Source organism: Alnus glutinosa, chromosome 6, assembly GCF_958979055.1.
Source record: "Alnus glutinosa chromosome 6, dhAlnGlut1.1, whole genome shotgun sequence".
Lineage (NCBI taxonomy): Eukaryota > Viridiplantae > Streptophyta > Magnoliopsida > Fagales > Betulaceae > Alnus > Alnus glutinosa.
This window is the reverse complement of record NC_084891.1, coordinates 8,077,806-8,081,954: the sequence shown is the minus strand read 5'-3', so window position 1 is coordinate 8,081,954 and position 4,149 is coordinate 8,077,806. Positions and strand designations below refer to the sequence as shown.

The window sequence follows — 4,149 nt, the reverse complement described above, 5'->3', positions numbered from 1 at the left end:
AAATTTGTTTTCATTACTTGTTTAAATTTGCGTATAATATTATATATTATAATTGTTTTTATTATTTGCAGGTAATGCGACAACAATTGGTCTGTTGTCGCCAATTGGACGACGGCTGAGCTAGCACTCCCCTGTCGGGACACCATCGCCTGTTACACCGTCCCTTGCGCAGCAATTGCCGGGTGTCCAGTACACGCCTGGGACGGTACCTCGTGATTCGTAGAGATGCCCTTCAGATTCGTAGATATTTTATGTAATTATTTTTTGTTCGTAAAGATTTGTGTAGTTAACAAACACGTTATTAATTATTGATTTGTATAATTTAATTTTGTGATATTTTGGGGTAAAATAGATTTTGTGATATTTTAGGCTGAAAATAACAAAATTACAGCAAAAAAAAAAAATTCCAAAAAAAATTCCAAAAATAATTAAACTAAATAAAAATACAATTAGGTATTTAAAAAAGAATTAAATAAAAAATACAATTAAAAATTCTAAAGAAGAATAAAATTAAAAATTAAATTAAATAAAAATACAATTAAAAATTGAAAAAAATAATAAAATTAAAAATTAAATTAATTAAAAAATTATATTAAAAATAATATAAATTAAATAAAAAATATAATTAATTAAAACATTTTGCCATGTGTACAAAATACATGTTTCAGACTGTTTGACACGTGTATTACAGTACACATGGCAGACAGTCTGCCACGAGTATTCTAGTACACGTGGCAGACAGTCTGCCGCGTGTACTAGAATACTCGTGGCTACTTTGCCACGTATACGGTGATACATGCGGCAGATTGTCTGCCACGTGTATTTTGTACACGTGGCCGACTGTTTGCCATGTGTATCCCAGTACACGTGGCACAATGGACACGTGTATCACTGTACACGTGGCCAAATGTGCATTTAGTTTCACCCGGATCTAACACGCGTCGAACACGTGGCCACTTGTTAGCCACGTGTACAGTGTCCGTACACGTATCTAAATGAAAGTGGCAAAATTCTATTTTTTTTGTAGTGTAATGGCCTTGCCCTCCCCCCTCTTTTGATTTTGTTATAGTATACAAATAACTAATTTAATACATTTGGCTTTAAATAATTAAGCTTAGCCCCTGCCACAAAAAAAAAAAAAAAAAAGGTTAGGCCCCTGGCCCTACACCTTAAACATCATAAGCAACAACATTAACTCAAATCTTTAATTAAAAAAAAAAATTAGGCATGAGAAATAGCCTCTAGGAGAAATGTAAATGAATTTTTTTAACGAAGCAACGTATGCTTACTCTTATCGTTTCTATTGCTGTATTGCAACTACAGTATTAGCCTTTTCAGTCATGCATGAATATTGTCAAAATTCGACTTTACAACAAAATTAAAGATAAGTTTCTTGATTAATTCTTTGATGTTGTACATCGAGAAATAAATTTCTACGAAATTTAATTAATAAAGATTTAATCATATATAGATGATTTTCGAGAACTAAAAGAACGATCGCCAGTTCCATTTTGATAAATATTTGAGTTGAAAATTAAAATATATTAAAAATAATTATTTTGATTCCTTCAATCTTAGTATATTTCCCATTAATTCATGTTTTGGCCCCCATGGCCTGCACATGCAGAGATTTCAAGAAGAAAAACGAAAAGTTCAATACATCAAGTTTAATTCGGAACTGTACGTACTAATTAAATATTACCAATAAATTAAGGAATTTTTTGCAAAAGTACTAAATTTAATTTAAGGGGTGCAAGTGCAACTAATTAATTAATTAGTATATTCCCTTTTGAGGCAGTCAAGGAGGAAAGGTAGCATAGAAATTAATGCATGATTAATGGTTGAAAGAAGGGTAATGTTTGGCAGTAGCAAAATTTCCGGAAGAATTCCGGAAATTTTGCTACTGCGTAGCACTGCCTCGATCTGGCCGGACGTGCTTCCGATTGGCTAGTGTAAAATTATTAGGGCATACGAAACACGTGGACACGAAATATTTGATTTTATTTTTAGTGTTCACTTGTCTGTGTCCATTGAGGCGACAAAACATAACTAATGTGGCCGTACATTAAAAAATGTAAAAATTATTATTAAGTACTATTGAAATCTGGGGGCATGCCCCGCCTATAAATGTCTCACTTTTTCTCCAACGTTGGGTGATACAAACGGCAGCAACAACTCTCATATTAATTCTCCCTAGGGGGGAGAGAGAGAGAGTAGTCCCTGCAACAAAAAACTGTACAGAAATGGGCAGAAGTCCTCGGTGTTCGAAGGATGGATTAAACAAAGGAGCATGGACTGCTCTTGAAGACGAAATGCTCATGGATTATGTTAAGAGCCATGGCGAAGGGAAATGGAGTAATCTTGCCAAAGAAACAGGTGAGAGATCAGAGCCTTCGATCACTACTTCTTCAATTCGATCTCCTTTTCCCGGATGCATATATAAAGAACATCAAATTAATTACTGCAGCTTTTTTTCCTCTTTTCTGTGCTACTATTTGGGCAGACTAATCAAGATTCATTAAGGAGTAACTATAATTTAATGTACAATCCTAATTAATTAACAAGGAAGTAGTTCAGAGTTACAGCCCTTGGCTTTTCTTATATGGTTGGAGTTAATTATGAGAAGAAAAGATGTTGGGGAAATCAGCAAGTAAATAAAAGAATGTGGGTTGATTTGTGTTTGTTTCCATTTTTTGGTTTATTTACTTTGATTTTCTGGGGCAGGGCTCAAGAGATGTGGCAAGAGCTGCAGGCTTCGTTGGATGAATTACCTGAGACCAGATATAAAGAGGGGGAACATTGCTGAAGATGAAGAAGAATTAATCATCAGGCTACACAAGCTCTTGGGCAACAGGTAGAATGTGATAGCCGATAAGGAAAAGTACTTTGATAAACTTTAATTTCCAAATGTAGAAGCCGATAGAAGATAGTACCTATATGAACTAATTGATAGTTTTAACACTCCCACTTAGGAGATGGCTCAAACATGACGCAATGTGTGAAATATTTAATCGAAATTAAAGTGAATTGTAGAGTCAGAGTTTGAATTTGTGACTTCTGATACCATGTTAACATCATTTAATTAATATTCTAACGAGCTTTAAGTGTGTCATGTACGTGCTTGCAGATGGTCTCTAATAGCAGGGCGACTTCCCGGAAGAACAGATAATGAAATTAAGAATTACTGGAACTCCTATTTAGCCAAGAAGTCAAAGGATCAGTTCCCATTAGCCAAGCCTACAGCTGAAAAAAAGCCAATGAATATTGGACTTCACGGTGACAACAAGGTGGCAGTGGAACCATCGACGTCGGACAATAAGTTGGTTAAGATTAACAAGTCCTCACCATCAGAATCAAGTGCCGGGTCACCGCTATCGACGACCAGGGAAAAGAAAACGGCGGACTTCATGTTGGACTTGAGCTCAGAGGGTTTATGCAGAATGCTTGACTTCGATTTTGCAAAACTCAGTGATGTTGATCATGAGATAAACGAGTTGAATCAGCCTCTTCTATTGTCGGAGGGAATGGAAAACAATCACTCCGGCAGTGACTTATGCGGTCAAGCTAATAACATGGCTTCGGATTTTCGATCATTGTTTCTAGAATCAGATGATGGTTGGTTAGGAGTTAATATAGATATTCTATTCTCGGACTGACTAAGTTGGTTATGTTGAGGAAGACAAGATACCCGGACATAATATCCGGGCATTCCTTGACAAAATATATTGTATTTGCTTTGTTTCCATTTGTATTGCTCTGTTTCCGTTAGTATTTGAATTGCCCAGAATAATCTAGCGTAATTGTAGGAAATCACCTTGTATAAAGATGTATCTTCTCAGTCAATGAATAATTATTCCAGGAAAACAATTCTTCCTTCTTTTACCCTTTCTACATGGTATCAGAGCAGGGAACAATACCCTAGCTCTCTGTTTTTTTCTCTGCCGTTTTCACAACCATGGCAAACGAGCAATCTTCTAATGGGTGTAGGGATGCTACTGCCAACCCATATTCTAATCCTTTTTTTCTTCATCATTCCGATCACCCAGGAATGGTGCTTGTTTCTAAACCTCTTGATAGGGATAACTACTCAACTTGGTGTAAAGCCCAGACGATTTCTTTGAACGCCAAATCCAAATTGGGTTTTATAGA

General features: G+C 35.7%; 1 protein-coding gene across 1 annotated transcript; it reads left to right on the top strand.

Annotated features, from left to right (window-relative positions):
- The first annotated feature begins 2,174 nt into the window (after nucleotides 1-2,174).
- LOC133871330 (transcription factor MYB1-like) lies at nucleotides 2,175-3,867 on the top strand. The gene is made up of 3 exons (XM_062308753.1): nucleotides 2,175-2,376; nucleotides 2,725-2,854; nucleotides 3,128-3,867. Exons 1-3 carry the CDS (start codon nucleotides 2,244-2,246, stop codon nucleotides 3,654-3,656), a joined length of 792 nt encoding a protein of 263 aa, XP_062164737.1. The 5' UTR covers nucleotides 2,175-2,243; the 3' UTR covers nucleotides 3,657-3,867.
- Nucleotides 3,868-4,149: the final 282 nt, after the last annotated feature.

Excerpts from the sequence above, each read along its gene's own strand:
- LOC133871330 (XM_062308753.1), top strand. The coding sequence starts at position 2,244 with ATGGGCAGAAGTCCTCGGTGTTCGAAGGATGGATTAAACAAAGGAGCA. Across the intron at positions 2,377-2,724 it reads TAATCTTGCCAAAGAAACAG|GGCTCAAGAGATGTGGCAAG; the intron begins GTGAGAGATCAG and ends TTTCTGGGGCAG. Across the intron at positions 2,855-3,127 it reads CACAAGCTCTTGGGCAACAG|ATGGTCTCTAATAGCAGGGC; the intron begins GTAGAATGTGAT and ends ACGTGCTTGCAG.